This window comes from Chiloscyllium plagiosum, unplaced genomic scaffold (genome assembly GCF_037043375.1).
Source record: "Chiloscyllium plagiosum isolate Xiang-an unplaced genomic scaffold, Cpla_swu_hap1 HiC_scaffold_10, whole genome shotgun sequence".
NCBI lineage: Eukaryota > Metazoa > Chordata > Chondrichthyes > Orectolobiformes > Hemiscylliidae > Chiloscyllium > Chiloscyllium plagiosum.
The window spans coordinates 49,736,933-49,753,493 of NW_028270148.1; the positions used below are offsets into that span (position 1 = coordinate 49,736,933).

At 40.8% G+C, this 16,561-nt stretch overlaps 1 protein-coding gene across 1 annotated transcript in view; it reads right to left on the minus strand.

The window, feature by feature from the left end:
- kctd3 (potassium channel tetramerization domain containing 3) overlaps positions 1 to 16,561 on the minus strand; it is a 71,514-nt gene that overhangs the window by 43,192 nt on the left and 11,761 nt on the right. The window contains exons 2-4 of the mRNA XM_043695807.2: positions 14,472 to 14,525; positions 11,843 to 11,888; positions 483 to 556 (exon numbers count right to left, since the gene is read on the minus strand). Of these exons, the coding sequence (XP_043551742.2) occupies positions 483 to 556; positions 11,843 to 11,888; positions 14,472 to 14,525 (174 nt within the window). The remainder of the gene's footprint in view (positions 1 to 482; positions 557 to 11,842; positions 11,889 to 14,471; positions 14,526 to 16,561) is intronic.

Genomic DNA, 16,561 nt, shown 5'->3' on the forward strand with positions numbered 1-16,561 from the left:
GAAATGGCAGATAAAGAAACATCTTGCTTCCATGATCACGTTAGAGGATACAAACATATACCAGTCAGTAATTTCGAATCAGAATTTGAGGCTGTGTAAGTGTAGACCTTTAAACCATAAAGAGAATGGCAATCTTAGTGACAAGGAAGAGATCTGCAATCAACTTAGCCAAATCTTTGGCTAACATTAATCCTTCAGTCACTGTCACCAAAAATAATGAGCAATAGACAGATCTCATTTCGGGCTGATGAGATTTTACTTTATACACATGAAATGCTACGTTTGCATTCATTATGACTAAAAAGTGCACATAATATCTTTGCCGATCTTCTCAAGTGTGCAGATATCTGACTGGGACTCATTTCAAGATAAACCCTTGAATTGTGTTTTGAGGAGAATTAAATTTATCCTTCTGTCAGGACCTGCTGAACTACGGTAGCATTTGCATTATTACTTTTGAGATAAGGAAAGCTTTCTCTTACCTTAAATCTAATTCTTTTGTTCGAAGAAAGTTCAGAATTGGTGCAAATGCTGTAGGATCTCTATCAATAAATATCTATAGGATGGAAGACATACATATTTCAGTAACAATGAAAGGCATGTATTTTAAACATTTCATGTGACACTGATTGCTCATGCTAGCAAATCTACTGCACATACCATATTGTCATCATAAAAGCAAGGCGTTGCTTTAGCTTAAAAGCTCTGGAAGATATCGTGGTTCCCTCGAAGATAAACAGCAACAAGAATCAAACTTACAAAAAAAGTCACTCCTGTTTGACAGATAGGTGACTCCAACACTTGCTTCTTCATTAGCCATTGAAGAAGCAAAGACATACGTGCTTCCACTTTGAGCACAATCAGCAATCCAGACACAACATGCACGAAAGATTTCCGGTTTAGAGAAGCTTTTTCTTTTTTCTGGTTTCCAGACAAACCCATTTCTTTGGGTAGCCCCAAATGCAGACTCTGCCATAGCTCACCACAATCAGGCTGTATTGAAAACGTAGGGCAGAATCTCACAGCTCCCCACTTCCACCCCCCAGACAAACCAGCAAGTTCACACATGGTGCTGCCAATATAACTCCCTGACAAACTGCCTGATCTCTCACCCCTGTCCTGTCCACAATTTTACAGGTGTGGGGTGCCTGGTGACTTCAATTTGAGGCTGAAGGGAGGAGTTCATAGGTTGGGTGGTGGGAAACTCAGCAGGTCACACTGCTCAAATTTGTGCGAGAAGCGGAAAATGCCTACCTCAACAGTTCCCTTTCCACATCAAGTACCCCCTCAATTACTATTGATCTACCTTTCCTCAGCGTCTCCATCAAGAACACCCACACACACCTTGCTCCCCACCCAGAACTTACTAGTTTCTTAGGTCTAGGACTTAAACTTAGTGTTTATCTGTGGTCCCAGGCCCATACCCTGTTGCAGTTACAGCTGCTGAAACTACAGTGCTGTACAGCAGGAAGGCCAGCAGCTCTTGAAGATGGGACTTCTGCCCCACCATCTGAATACCTTACCCGTAATGTTTTTGAAAATAAATTGTTCTATACATGTCAAAAAGTTTGAAGTGGCAACTTGCTACAGTTTCATTGCAACTAAAATGTGATCATCACACACAAAAAAAAGCATTTTTAATCAGTTATTTCAGTGTTCCTAATTTTTAATTAAGGAAAATTAGTTTAGAAAATGATATTGGGGCAGTTTAGTCAGTTTTAATTTGAAATAAAATTCAAAAACTTTTTAAATATGTTTTAGTGGTGTCCTTGCAACCAAAAAGAAGCAATTAAACTTTTAAAACCTTCTTGAAAGCTTGGAAATCAATGCAATAGCAGATCTTAGACATGCTTCTATTGTGATGTGTTCTGAACTAACAACAGTGCAAACAAAACTCATTTGCAATTTAGGTAGTTTATGCTTTAAATTTCACAAAGTTTTACAAGTTATGTCAACCTCAATTGAGTCGCATCAAACGCTACAAATGTGATGTTTTGTAAGATAATTATGTTCTCAACTGTCTCTTAATTCAATCTATAATGAAGCATGCAACCTCCTAATAGCTCAGGTTGGTGGTAAGCTGATGTGACTTTAGTCCCATTGGACTAGCCCAGGTTAAGTTCACTTGAAGCCCAAGTGCCAGATTTAAAACTTGAACATGGAGACAGAAGCAGTTGGGCTTTTCTCTGCATACTTACAGATTCAAGAGCCCCGGATACAGAGATGCATATCCAAGCAAACAAGAAAGCAGTTGCTGTTGTTGTCATCAACAGGGATAAAGAACGCTCACCAGATTGACAGAAGTAATTTTCAACAGACTCTGGATCCTGAGGCTCAGCAAAACCACTGGTTCCTTTAAAGACTACAAGACTACTGCTAGTGCAGTGTATTGTATAAATGCGGGATTACTGTTCATATTCAGAAACTAATTAAGGAACATCTGCTTTGCAGCTTAGAGTATTTGTTGCCAAATAACTAATGTTTAGTTCATGTTGATTTTAGTTTGTTTATAGCAGCAGAAAGAGCACAACTTGAAATTCTGATATAGAATTGCTTTAAATTAATCTCTTGGAATTCAAAGCTACATCAAAGAAGTCAGTCAATCTCTATGACTGCAGCACAGAAAAACTGTAGTGAAGTAGGAACTCTAAAGAACTTCTATTTATGTTTCTACTTACAGGTGACTGAATAGATACTTGATCAACAAGGGAATTAAAGAGTTTGGAGGTGGGCAGGAAAGTATCATAATGATAGGATGGGACATCCTGGTATATGGGCAATCAGGCAATGGGACCCTGTGTGAGAACCTCTCTGGCTAAATTGAAATAATCTTGAAACCCATTGTAGAGGGGATCCCTAACTTCTGTCGCGACACTTGCAGATTTCTTACAGAAACTCAGCACCCATGGACCAAATGGAAACATCCCTCGTCACAATGGATGTTTCAGCACTCTACACCAGCATCCCCCACAATGACGGCATCGCGGCAACAGCCTCAGTACTCAACACCAACAACTGCCAATCTCCAAACACCGTCCTACAACTCATCCGCTTTATCCTCGATCACAACATCTTCACCTTTGACAATCAGTTGTTCATCCAGACACATGAAACAGCCATGGGGACCAAACTTGGATCCCAATATGCCAACATTTTCACGCACAGGTTCGAACAAGACTTCTTCTTGACGCAGGACCTCCAACCAACCTTATACACTAGGTATATTGACGACATTTTGTTCCTCTGGACCCATGGCGAGGAGTCACTGATAAAACTACACAGTGATATCAACAAGTTTCATCCCACCAAACTCACCACGGACTACTCTCTACTATCTTTAGGACAGAGATGAAGAGAAACTTCTTCACCCAGACAGTGGTGGCTGTGTGGAATGCTCTGCCCCAGAGGGCAGTGGAGGCCCAGTCTCTGGATTCATTTAAGAAAGAGTTGGATAGAGCTCTCAAGGATAGTGGAATCAAGAGTTATGGAGATAAGGCAGGAACAGGATATTGATTAAGGATGATCAGCCATGATCATATCGAATGGTGATGCAGGCTCGAAGGGCAGAATGGCCTACTCCTGAACCAATTGTCTATCTGTCTCGTTCTTGGACACATGCATCTCCATCAAGGATGGACACCTCAGCACCACAGTCTACAACAAACCCACAGACAACCTCACAATGCTACACTTCGCCAGCTTCCACCCAAAACATATTAAAACAGCCATCCCCTATGGACAAGCCCTACGCATACACCTGATCTGTTCAGATGAGGAGGAACGCGATGGGCACTTGGAAGTACTCAAGGATGTCCTCATAAGAACGGGGTACGACGCTCAACTCATCAACCACCAGTTCAGACGTGCCACAGCGAGGAATCGTAATGACCTCATCAGGAGACAGACATGAGCTGCAACCAACAGGGTACCCTTCATTGTCCAGTATTTCCCAAGAGCCGAAAAACTATGCCATGTTCTTCGCGGCCTGCAACACATGATCAATGAGGATGAGCACCTCACCAAGACCTTCCCCACATTCCCACTGCTTGGCTTTAAACAACCACCAAACCTCAAACAGATCATTGTTCGTAGCAAACTGCCCAGCTTTTACGACAACTCCATACAACCCTGTCATGGTAAGCTCTGCAAGATGTGTCAGAGTGTGGCCATAAATACAACCATTACGCATGGGGACACCTCCACCATGTACATGGTAGGTACTCATGCGACTCAGCCAATGTTGTCTATCTCATACACTGCAGGCACGAATGCCCTGAGACATGGTACATTGGTGAAACCGAGCAAAGGCTATGCCAACGGATGAATGGGCACCGCACAACAATCAACAGACAGGAGCGTTCCCTCACAGCTGGAGAACATTTCAGCTGTCCAGGATATTCGACCTCGGACCTTCGGGTGACCATCCTTCAAGGTGGACTTCGGGACAGGCAGCAGCGAAAAGTGGCTGAGCAGAGGCTGATAGCTAAGTTCAGTACCCATAGGGAGGGCCTCAACCGGGATCTTGGGTTCACGTCACATTACAGGTGACCACCATTGCACTATACACCACACACACACATACATTTGTGGGGTGAATTGGTACTTGCAGAGTTACATTGTACTTTGCTCAAAAACTGCATGAATTCATGCAAGATTCTGTTAACTCACTTTTTAGATTAGAATCAGTCTAAACATTATGGCACAGACAACAGCACACAGGGAGTGAACACCTTCAATATATTGTCTGAGCTGACACCAATTGTTAAAGTTGACCTGATAATGTGTTGACCTGAGTTTTGTGATTTACATATGAAAGTGAAACTATCATGGTTATTCTAACAGATGAGAAACTTAACAAACAATCAAGGTATTTTTCAATGTAAAATTTCAGTTACACCACACAGTAAACTTTTGCTATAAATTCTGTGTCTTACAATTGTGTCCTCCACAACCACCTGATGAAGGAGCGGTGCTCCGAAAGCTAGTGCTTCCAATTAAACCTACTGGACTATAACCAGGTGTTGTGAGATTTTTAAAATCATTAATTGAAGATTTGTAAACAACAACATGAATTTTAAAATCACAGCATTGTTTAATTGGAGCTTAACAGACACAGGGGTGATGGCTAAATAGGGTTGCATAGGTTAAAATGTAAACCCCAGAGTTTTGAATGATCTCAAGTTTGCAGAAAGTAGAACATGAGGCAACCAGGAACAGGTTGGAATGATCAAAAACAGAAACAACAATGTTATGGACATTGTTTCAGCAGGTGAGCTGAGACAGGGATGAAGTGGTCAAAGAGATGAGGGATAGAGTTAGTGAGATGGGGAAGAAATTTGGTGTAGGGATTAAAAATACTGATTCAATCTTCCCAATATTTGTTTGGAGAAAATTTCTACTTGCCCGGTTCTGAATGTCCGACGAGCAACCTGACAACTTAGATATCGTGCATGGATGCTAGAGATACACAAGTTACATCAATGCCCGTGGGAAACTGATGTTATGTTGTCAGATGGTACATCGAGGCACAATATGTAGAAAAGAAACATGAGGGAGGCTGAAGGACAGAGGCAAGAATCCCTGCTCAGCTGCATCAAAGAGGAAAGAGCATCAAGAGTCCGAGGGGGTCAATCATGTCAAAAGCTGCAGAGAGATCAAGAACTACGAGAGATAGTTTTCCTTTGGTCACAGTCACACAGAAAGTTATGATGATGAGAATTGTTTCTGTACTGTGGCTGGGGCTTGATGGGAGAAAGTCAAGTGTGAAGTTAGGAATAATGGGTAATGGGTTTGAGAAGTGACAATACACTCAAGAACTTTGGAAAAGAAACGGAGGTCAAACATTTTAAAAGTTTGCTTTTCTTTTGAGGGAAGGGCTTATGTTGGCAGATTTGAAGAGAGGGACCAGGAAGGGAAGTTGAAAGAACAAACTCCAAGAGCTTCACATGACAACTGCAAACAGAATGAAATGTCAACTTGCAACAACTGCATCAGAAAAAGACTGTGCATGTGAACGGACTCATTTTGCACTAATCTACATCTCAGGTCTATCAGTCACTGACTGCTCAAGGTATAAGAGCTTGTAAATACAAGCTAGCAGTTAAATATTAATTCCTATATCCAGCAGTCCATAAAGAAAGTTATTGTACTCCAGAAACACCAGGCAGAAATAGACATCATTTAGCCACTGGAGAATCTAATTTCACACTGTCGGAAATCATTAAGTTTCAACAGTGTACAGACGATTCAAGTTAAAAATCACAACATGAAATTATAGTCCAACAGGTTTATTTGGAAGCACTAGCTTCCAAATAAACCTTTTGGTCCCTAACCTGGTGTTGCGATTTTTTAAAAAAAACTTTGTCCACCCCAGTCCAACACCTGCTCCTCCATATCAAACAATTCAAAACATTCTATGTAAACTGGTCAGTGTCAATGAGAAATTACACATCAAGCATCACAACCAATAAACGTAGAAACTGCTACAAAAATCCATTGGGTTTTTTTTGTTACAAATACACCCTCTAATATTTGAAAGCTGGAATGGACTGAATTGCTACTTAATTGACCTAACTGGACTGAGGGGGCCAGAATTCCACATGGAATCCAGAAGATAGAAGCCCCTACACACCAGAATTCTTTACTTGAATGTCACCACTGACCAATTCCTCACCCTGAAGATAAAAATGATTGACAGGTCTGACCTCCAGTATTTTTGGGGTTGGGGATGGGGCAGAGGTAAAGGAAGAAAGCAAGGAAACAAACAAGCAAGCAAGGCAGGAGAGAGGTGGAGAGACAAAAGGAGAGTTGGACTTTGCTGGGCCTTCAACAACCATGACAAAGTGAGGCACTGAACTTGTTCGAAGAGGCTCGACTTGTAAAAGAGGGCACTACAACACACTGACATAATACTGACTTCATGAACTGTAAAGGCAAGTACATAATGAAAATCTGGATTATTTGAATAAGTTGTTGATTGGAGAGCCTCCTCAGGAAGGCTGAATCAGGAGTTAGGTATCCGCCTTTTGTATGCACCAAGTTTGCACCTTGGTGAAACTGCTGAGTTTCCCAAGGCTCAGGTAACTGAAACAGCCAGAATTAAAATTGAAATAGTGAATGACAATGAAACACACAATCGCTAACATATTTAAACTTCTACCCTATCTCTTTGTAGAAAATTGGCAGCATTCCCACCTTCCTGCTTCAATTACATGTGGAAATAGACAGGCTGTTTTTTAAAAATGCGTAACTTTGCCTGTAGTCTTATTTCACTTTGTTACATTTAAATACTAATGCAATAATCAAACATAGTTATACAGAGATGTTATACAATGACAAAGATGGCATTTTGCTGTAATGAATTGTGTTGTTGTAGTGTAAGCTCATTCACTAGTTCAAAACTTCTGTGTCTGTCTTTAGAACTTACAGAATATTAAAGGGATCCTGAGCACAGCACAATCGTCAAAAACTTAGTACAAAACCCAATATGCAATATATTTTCAACAAGCCTGGCTTCAGCTGTCTATTGTACTAATTTAGAAAATCTATGTATTTGCTCAATTCATTTAGAAGACCAGAAGATAAGGCTAACTGATTTGAAGTTTCAATCTTAAGGCACAGGGACACACACACACACACACACACACACACACACACACACACACACACAGCGAGGGAATCACAGAGGATGCTAGTAGAGAATAAAGAAATTGGATTTTTTTTTTCCTTAGATTATATGCCCTAGAGTGTGGAAACAGGCCCTTTAGCATAACCAGTCCACACCAACCCTCTGAAGAGCACCCCACCCTTCTTTGAAGCAAAGAGCCCAATACAGATACAGCATTCAAAATTATAAATAACTTTAATAGGCCAGGTAGGGCAAAATTGTTTGTAAATAATGTTCGATTTAAAATAACCAACAAAAAAACTTGAGGGAGAGAAGGGGAGAACGTTTTTAATAGGGAGTTGTTTAGAATTGCTGCATATTACTTTATAAAGTGAATTAGATTCCATAGGAAGTGGTTGTGACAATCTAGGGGTGAGATACAAAATTGCAGAATTCTTTGAAACTCAGCAGCATAACAGGCAGAATATTATTGCACTGGTAGAATAATTCAGTAATGCAAGAAGTTGGGTTTTAATTCCACAAGGTGAAATTGAAATGCTCATTTTTGTCACCAGATGGCAGTACATCACTGTAAAGGATCCCTGTTGCAATAACGATTTTGCATTACAGGAAAGCTTCCTTTTACGCAGCCCAACATCTTTCAGGAATGGTGTGGGACAAGGATTGTAACTTACACAAGTAGAGGTAACTGCATAAACAAAAAGCACATGTGAAAAAAAAATGTTTACTCACGTGTTTTTCAATGTAAAAATCAAAACCAGGATATTATTGCCTCAAGGGCTGAAGCACATGCAACTTCTGTGGAACATACACATGCAACTGTCAACTATTTGTGAGCCACAAGTTTAACGCTACTAGCTTATGCAGTATTGACAAAAGATGAGAAATGGCATGATACTGCATCTGCATTTGCTCTTTATGCAATTCAAGGGGAAAATAACAGCCAACATCCACTATTGGAATACTTTTTCTAAATGTTTGAGCATGGCTTGATGGTGGGTGACAGAGGGTGGTAGTAAAGGGTTGTTGTTTGGCCTGTGAACAGGCTGCAAGGATCAGTGCTAGGTCCACTGTTATTTGTCATCCACATAAACAATTTGGATGAGAACACAGGAGGCATGGTTAGTATGTTTTGCAGATGACACTAAAATTGGTAGTATAATGGACAGTGAAGGTTACCTAAGCATATGAAGAGATCTTCATCAGCTAGGCTACTGAGCTAAGGAGTGACCAATGGAGTTTAATTTACAAAATGTGAAGTATTGCATTCTGGTAAAATGAACAAGAGAAGGACATGTACAGTTAATGGTAGGGCCCGAGATAGAGTTGTCAAACAGAGAGACCCAGGTTCAAGTACATAGTTTTTCAGAAGTTGCAATACAGGTAGACTGGGTGGTTACGGCAGTATTTGTCATGCTTGCCTTCATTGTTCAAACCACTGAATATAGGAGTTGAGACATCATGTTGAGGGTGTACAAGATGTTGCTGAGGCCACTTTTGGAGTACTGTGTTCAGTGCTGGTCGCCCTGCTATAGGAAGGATATTATTAAATTGGAGAGAGCTCAAAAAAGATTTACCAGGATGTCACAGGAATTGGAGAGCTTGCATTGTAAGAATTGGCTAGGTAGGCTGGGTTTTTTTTTCATTGCAGTGTAGGAGGTTTAGGGGTGACGTTATACTTTATAAAATCATGAGGGACATAGATAAGGTGAATAGCCAAAGTATCTTCCCTATAAAGTCACCCCTCAGCCTCTGACGCTCCAGGGAAAACAGCCCCAGCCTATTCAACCTTTCCCTATAGCTTAAATCCTCCAACCCTGGCAACATCCTTGTAAATCTTTTCTGAACTCTTTTTGACATAAATATTTGGACTCTCTCAGACTTTACTGCGCACATTGTTTGACGGTCTCTAAAAGAGCTCAAACGTCTCATCCCAATCAACATGATTAGCTTTCTGTGGAGTGAAGAGATTCCTTCAAAAAGTGTGAATTCAGAGCGGTGTCAAAAAAATGTGGCAAATCCTGGAAATGGACTCCTAAACGATTTTTTGCCTTCCTACATCAAATTGTTCCATAACTTTCACATACTGGCCTGGAGAGGTTTATTTATTTGGACATCCAAGGACTGAATGACATTTGTAAGACCGCAAAGTATAACTGCAATGTTGACGTTTGCCAAGTGAGATTGAACAAGTCCCACGTGAAAAAACTTTTTCCTTTGTGTAACTCAAGTTTCAAATTCTTCATTTAATTTATTTCTTACTACTGCCTTCATCCACCTCAAATGTGGATAACAATATCTTTCTGAAATTTCTCTTTGGAGAGAGCTTTGCACTTGAATATCACCATCGGTTTATTTTGTAACATCCATCATGCAGGATGGAGTCACTGCGAGCTGTGTCTTCTTGTGACCAGAAGCTTTAACGATGTTTTTTCCATCAATTTTGCTAACAGTCCCATGTGCCTATTTGCCAAAGTTCAACAGTATTTCACACATTTATCAAATGTAAGACAATATGAATTCTTGTCTCAATACAAGATGACAAAACAGTGGAAATTGATGATTCTATCAACAATTTCAGGTGGCAGACACTGATTTTTCCTTTGTTTTCTGAGTGCCAAATCATACCTTTTAATTAATCCCAAGCACAACCTAGCACTTGCCTTAAATTCAGAAGCAAGATGATATTTGAGTACACAAAGTTAAATGACCACTTTTATTCTCCAGTTTAAATTGAGCTGCCCACTTGTTAATCTTCCTGAAAGACATTACACTACATTGTGCAGTATATAGCCTTTGTCAATTAGCTGGGAGATTGCTGCTAAAATCAATGGAAGGAGCATCTAAAATGTAAGTGCATGCCCTTAAATTAATGAGCCACAGTAATTACTGATAAGTAATTCATAATCATGAGCACGAGCTACAATAATGTCTATTCACTTTGTTGCTATAGTGCATTGGTGGAGATTGGCTTGGTGGTTCCAGTTTTCAGGACATAACCATCTTAATTTGCTCATGAGCAAATCAGGCTTTCAAGCTGTATCAGGAGCTAATGTGTTAGTTAATAACAGTAAGGACTGCCATCCCAGGAAAGTTCCAATACAGACATCCATAGAATCCCTACAATGTGGAAACAGGCTATTCAGCTGAACAATTGCACACCAACCCTCTGGAGACCATCCCACCCAACCCTATCACCTTGCCGTGTAACTCTGCATTTCTCATCACTAACGCACCTAACCTGCACATTAGGGGCAATTTAGCATGGCCAATCCACCTAACCTGCACATCTTTGAAACATGTCAGGAAACCAGAGCGCCCCGAGGAAACCCATGCAGACATGGGAGAATGTGCAAACTCTACACAAACAGTTGCCTGAAGACAGAATCAAACCTGGGTCCCTGGTTTGGTGAGACAGCAGTGCTAAATCACCACTGAATCACCTTGCCACGTGTGCAACACAACCATAGCTTTTTAAAATTTCAATACACTTATAAAATTACAAAACTTAATAACCTGCACATAATATAACAATCTTAATCACTTTAATATTTTTTAAAAAGTTTGGAAAGGGATTCTGGTTTTGCTGAAACATGAGGTTTGAGACTTCTGTAATGGGGCTGTACGTAAATGCAATACAGGAACAATAGGAAAATTCAACTGAACGCCATTTAGATGTGGAAATATTAGCAGCAGCCATGAAAAGGATTATATATTACCAATTCAGGAGATTCAGAAAGTGTATTGTGCAACAACAAAACCGCATGTAACATAACAATTCATGAGGTCTGCTGTATAGCAAATACCAGCTGGAGAAATTACTGAGCAGAACAATAAGTTACATTGCTTTGTTTAAATTTCAAATGCCCCAGTGTAATTTGCTGAGTTAGCCTTGGGCACTGAACAGATCTTGGTGATCAGTTCCATAGCAGTGGTCAGATGCTTGGAAATAGAAATACTAGTGATAAACAGTTGAATGTTGGAACTTGTAAGGTTAATTTCAAGTTTTGGGAAAAAAAAACTTTAAGAAAAGCAAAAAACAGTAAAATGTCAATGACGATTTCTGTATTTGCAATTCTGCCAACTGAAGTAACTAAAATTTATTTCCCAGTTTAAAAAAAGACATTATTTATATGGTACACCCCTTCAAAGGAATTAAAGAACATTCCACAACAACATTTTGCTTTAAAAAAATCAAACAAAGTTTCAGCTTACTGCTCCAGTTTCATCTCGTAGTGTTGAAATTCTCCCGCTCAGCAAGCTAGAACAGAAGTAGTTATTAATGAATTTAGATGGAGGTCAATCCAATCTTGACAGAAAACTGCATCACAATTTTGAACAATATGTGCTAGTCTATCTAAAAAAAGAGACTTTGTAAAGGAGATTACAATTAAAGTTTGACGTATCTGGTATTTGCACTGTTTAACAAAAGCATTGGTTGAAAAGATCCAATTAGAATGGATACAAAATGTAACAAATGCTGGAAATTTGAAATAAAACAGGAAATCATGGAACCACTAATGCTTTGGCAGCATCCATCTAGAAGGAGTTACATTAGGTTTACATTTAGGTCTACAATACTTTGCCAGAACCAAAAGACATTAGACAATCGGAGATGAGCTACTAATCTCATGATCTGTGTGCTGGCACAAATAATATGTTTCCACCTCTGGAACACTGCTCAACTTAGGCCGATCTCAGCTCACCTGCTGCTGCTGAAACCCTCACCCTAATACTTAGGAACTTGACATTCTTTGTTGGGTGCACACATTCTATACAGCACGCACCCCCAACACCCCCCCCCTACAATTCTGCTCCCCAAGTGTTAAGTAACAGCAACTAGTGTTCCTTAATCAACACTGTGCCTTCTGACGTACAATGGCTCCCAGTCAAACACCACCTTGGTTTAAAAACTCATCAGTTTGCAGATCCCTCTGTGGCACTGCTGCCACCAGCCACCGTCTCTCAATCAACCAACTTCCAGCTCCAGCAGCCTTAAAATCTTGGAAATTGCTTTGGAATTTGGCCTGTTGCACATCCCCAATTGTAATTCCTCCAACATTGCCAGCTACGCATTTACCTACCCTAGCCCTCTTAAAGCCTTCTCATTCCTTAATACCTTGAAATTTACCTACTTGGCCAAACCTCCTTATAACTCCACCTTGGAATTACCTGAACTGCTCTAATTCATTACTCTTGTACATTTCTAATTGTACGTGCTCCACCATTGAAACCTCCTTTCCATGTGCCTGTCCAAATGATACTGTACACTGTCTCTGCTGAATGATGATCATTGAGTCACTAAAGCCAAAACACTATCATATTGTATTAAATGTCGACATATCATGCTGGTTAAATGCTAGAGCTGAGTATCAATTGGAGAGTTACAGACCAACATTGATGATTTTAGACCTGCTGGCAAAATTAGAGATATATCTGTAATGTATACAGGGGCATTGGCTAGCTTAAAAAAGAGAAAACATACAAATCTACTAACCAGTTGTGAGATTTTTAATTTTGAACAAAAATGAGGAATGCCTGGCAACTAATCCAGCTCCTTGAATGCTGCCAGACCTGCCAAGTATTTCCAGCATTGCGTATGAATGTCAGATTTCCAGCATCTGCAGTATTCTGCCTGTAAGCTGAGACAGTGTGCTGGTGTTTACTATTTCAACACTGCTCATCACATAGCTTTGAACAAAGGAAATACCGACAGATTTGTGGTCTCCATATCTCCAATCTAGATCATCTTATTCACAATTAATGAAAACAAAAATGCATGCGTGCTACAGTGAAATGATTTACACAGAGGGGAACAACAACAGCAAAGCTAATAGTGGTAGAAACAACATTCAAGAACTTTGTATAACACTATAAAAATCTGTGTGATACCACTCCAAATTGGCCAATTATTTTCCTCAACTTCTTTTTATTAAATGCACTTTCTTACCCTGTTTGGTATTACAGGTTGTACCCTGGATGACAGCAGTGACTATAGAGCTATTCAGAGAACACATAAGCAGAGGTGAAAGATCCTACTTCAAATGAACAACCAACGCTGTGGGCAGACATAGCTCTACAAAATGAAAATCTCAAACGTTATTAGCTCTTTTTACTTCTGGGAAGTTTCAAGAATTTCATTTTTAAATGATCAACAGCTAATGAAGTGTCCCAAACTGGAATAATTGTTGATCCAATCCAACCTAAGGGAACTGAGGAAATGTTTCACTTCGTAGTTGTGGAATCAGTTTCAGTTTTGGGAAATGTAAATGGGTCCCAAGTGAAAACATTTTTTCTCTCTTTCCTAAAATTAGATTAGACTCCCTACAGTGTAGAAACAGGCCCTTCCACCTAACAAGTCGACACCGACCCTCCGAAGAGTAACCTACCCAGACCCATTTCCCTCAAACTAATCCACCTAACATTATGGACAATTTAGCATGGCTAATCCACCTAACCTGCACATGTTTGGGTCGTGGGACGAAACCAGAGCACCCAGGGGAAACCCACACTAACACAGGGAGAATGCACAAACTTCACACGGATAGCCGTTGAGGCTGGAATTGAACCTGGGTCCTTGGCGCTATGAGGCAGCAGTGCTAACCACTGAGCCACTGTGCCACCCAAGTATCATTCCAGTTTCTCAAAAAAAACTTACCATATCAAACAGTTTAAATTTGAAACTTAACACTGCTAAAGCTGCTTTTCTATATCATTATTACATTTACACACTGCAGCTTAGTGTTTTATTTTAATTGAAGCATTTTTATCTGTGCTTTAAAAACTGTAATGTTACATTCTATACCTCAGATAGTAGAAATCATCTATTGAAACTCAATCTTACCTCGAGAAAAAGGAGTCTGGAATCCACATTAGTGTTTGTCTGGAGGTGCTGAATCTGCAACCATAAATAAAAGGATTATGTTTGTACTGGAAATAAATTGAAAATATTTAAAACTATTAATAAAATCAAAAAAACTTACCAGATTCCCTACAATGAATTACTCTGCGTTTTAAATTTATACAAAAAGGAATAATACAGATCTAGTTAACTTGTGTTCATAGATGGGATTTTCAATTGCTCAAGAGGGTGGGAACAGTAGCTGACACAATTTGAAAATTGTGCTTCCAAACATTGTGTCAGTGACCTGACACCTCCAGCATGCACTGGTATTCAGAGTGAGACAGGATAGTAATGGTGGTAGGATGAGGGGGGATGCTGTCCAAGAAACCATCAAATTGCAAAAGCAGTCTGGTTCACAATAGTGCACAGCTGTTGAGTTCAATGTGGAAACTATTAAATAATTTATTTTATAAAAAATATCACAGGAAGGCCACTTCTGTACAGAGGAGCCTCAACTGTCCGAGCAAGATGGGCGCGCACTACTGTATTCGGTTAATTGATTATTTGGTTAATTGATTCAATACCTCTCCTCGAGGGCTTGGAGATTTCTAAAGTTTCCTTTTTCTTCTCTCTGCCTGCCTTGCTCGCTGTCTCTGTCTCAGGGTTTGTTTCTGAGCAGACACACACTTGTATGTAAGGGACCTGCAGCATTGATGATGCTCTCCCCCCCCCCCCCCACCAAAACAGTTCAGTGGGATTGACACAGCGAGCACTTGGTCAGTCCGCTCCCCATTCAGGACACTAGGCATCAGCACACCGCGCATGAGCCTCCGCATCCCCCCGTCCCCAAACCCCATCCAACCGCGACCTCCATCTGTCCCCCCAAACCTCATCCGACACCCCACAACCTCGCAACCCTCCAAAAAAAAAACCCGTGTCCAATACCTCCCCATTCCCCACCCTGGCAGCACCAATATTAAGACTGCTGCTGCCTTTGGCAGGGGGGGTGAGTCTCCATATAGCAAATATGCACAGCTACACATAACACAGACACACACACACACACACGACTTTTATTGCAACTTTTTGTCAAGTTCCCACTATGCCCTGTACAGGACAATGTTGTAGAGATTATCTGGGGAATGGGGATTTAGGATAACACCATGTAGAACTCCAGCGTAAGTGTGGGGAAAGAGAGAGAGAGAGAGGGGGTGGGAGGTCAGTCATTTGGAGACTGTTCCTGGGCTCCCAACAATGTCCAGGGCTGTTCTCAGCAGCATTTCAGTAAGCTGAGGTCATTTTTAATCATTGTAAACAAAAGGCGCGATCAGTAATGAAACAGCTCTTTGATGCAATGTTTCTGTCAGGACCTCGCGATCTCCTTCGGATAATCTGATATTTGGATAATGATACTCGATAATCAAGGTTCCTCTGTATTTTGTGAAAGTGTGGACTGCATATCATTGTCAAAGAGTGCTGCTGAAAAAGCACATATGGTCAGGCAGCATCTGAGGAGCAGGAGAGTCAACGTTTTGGGCATAAGCTCTTCATCAGGAATGAGGCTTGTGGGCCAAGGGGGCTGAGAGATAATGGGAGGTGGGTGGGGGTGGGGCGTGAAAGTGAGAGGTTGGAGAGGAGGGTGGAGCAGATAGATGGAAAGGAAAATGGACAGGTAGGACAGTTCAAGAGGGCAGTACCAAGTTGGGAATTTGGGACTGGGATAAGGTGGGGGAGGTGAAAATGGGGAAACTGGTGAAATCCACATCGATCCCATGTGGTTGGAGGGTCCCAAGGTGGAAGTTGAGGCATGCTTTCTCCAGGCTTCAAGTGGTTAGGGTTTGGCAATGGAGGAGGCCCAGGACCTGTACGTCCTTGGTGCAGTAGGAAGGGGAGTTAAAGTATTCAGCTACAGGGCAATGGGGTTGGTTGGTGCGGGTATCCTAGAGATGTTCTCTAAACAATCTGTAAGTCGGCATCCTGTTTCCCCAATGGAAACGAGACCACATCAGGTGTAACGGATGCAGAAGAGGACATTCGATGAAGCACAGGTGAATTTCTGTTGGAAATGGAAGGATCCTTTGGGGCCTTGG